The 1,045-nt window shown below is 34.8% G+C and overlaps 1 protein-coding gene across 1 annotated transcript; it reads right to left on the bottom strand.

Annotated features, from left to right (window-relative positions):
- Positions 1 to 203: 203 nt before the first annotated feature.
- On the bottom strand, positions 204 to 909 carry LOC124421252 (calcitonin gene-related peptide type 1 receptor-like; the record flags this gene model as incomplete). The annotated part of the gene is made up of 4 exons (XM_046956128.1): positions 204 to 305; positions 414 to 540; positions 657 to 748; positions 819 to 909. Coding segments are annotated over 4 exons (412 nt in total), but the record flags the coding sequence as incomplete, so codon positions are not given.
- Between the last annotated feature and the right edge of the window lie 136 nt (positions 910 to 1,045).

Here is a 1,045-nt window from a genome sequence, read left to right as displayed (position 1 = left end):
AGTCTAGTCTATAGTCTAGTCTATAGTCTAGTCTATAGTCTAGTCTATAGTCTAGTCTATAGTCTAGTCTATAGTCTAGTCTATAGTCTAGTCTAGTCTAGTCTCTAGACTACAAACTCGACAACAAGATACGTTTGATTATTATATTTTTCCCTTTTCATTTAATTCCAATGTCCCTTTAAAATTTCTCTCATACAACTTACCACTACTAATACCAAATGCAAGTGTAATCCCTCACAGAACATCCAAAAGTAGTTGACCAACATGAAATAATGTATTACAAGATGTAAACCAATGCACCAGTACTATGAAAAGTCAACGAAATATAAACACAGAAAAAACGTATTAAAAACATTAACAACAATAAAAATGAACCAAATATCACTAAGAGAATGAGTGTGCTAGCTACCTACCGGATTATTGCGTATCATGTCAGGTTGCTCCACGACCAGTTTATACCACAAAATCCATGTGACGCAAGTAAAAGCCAACGAGGCAAAGAGGTGGACATGTATGCGTATTCTGGTGCAACGTAAGGACCTTTTTTTGTAAGTATATTAAAAGTGTCTTTATATTAAACAAAATCCTTTTAGATTACTTTTATACAAACACTCACACACACACATTCATACACACAAGAAGGGGATAACACTTACTTAAAACCCAAGAAAATAATGAGGGAAAATATTAAAGCAAGACAAGAGACAGCATAGCCCTTGACATAGAGCTCATTGACAAAGGTGCGAAACTGTTGGGACAAATGGATTATATTAAGGATTTAGTTGGAATTCTTAATTGGAATGTTAAGATGGAATTACCTCCAAATCTTCATAGTCTATGCAGTTGGTGTAATTGGACCACTCCTGACCGCTTTCAGGATGCTGATACCAGGAGCCATTTTCCAAGCAGCTGAAAGAGATAGATTAATTGATTTTTAGTTATAGTTTTGTTCTAGTTCTGTTCTAGTTCTGTTCTAGTTCTGTTCTAGTTCTGTTCTAGTTCTGTTCTAGTTCTGTTCTAGTTCTGTTCTAGTTCTGTTCTAGTT

The sequence above is a fragment of the Lucilia cuprina genome, unplaced genomic scaffold, assembly GCF_022045245.1.
Source record: "Lucilia cuprina isolate Lc7/37 unplaced genomic scaffold, ASM2204524v1 Scaffold_7954, whole genome shotgun sequence".
NCBI lineage: Eukaryota > Metazoa > Arthropoda > Insecta > Diptera > Calliphoridae > Lucilia > Lucilia cuprina.
This window is presented reverse-complemented; position numbering and strand designations above follow the sequence as displayed.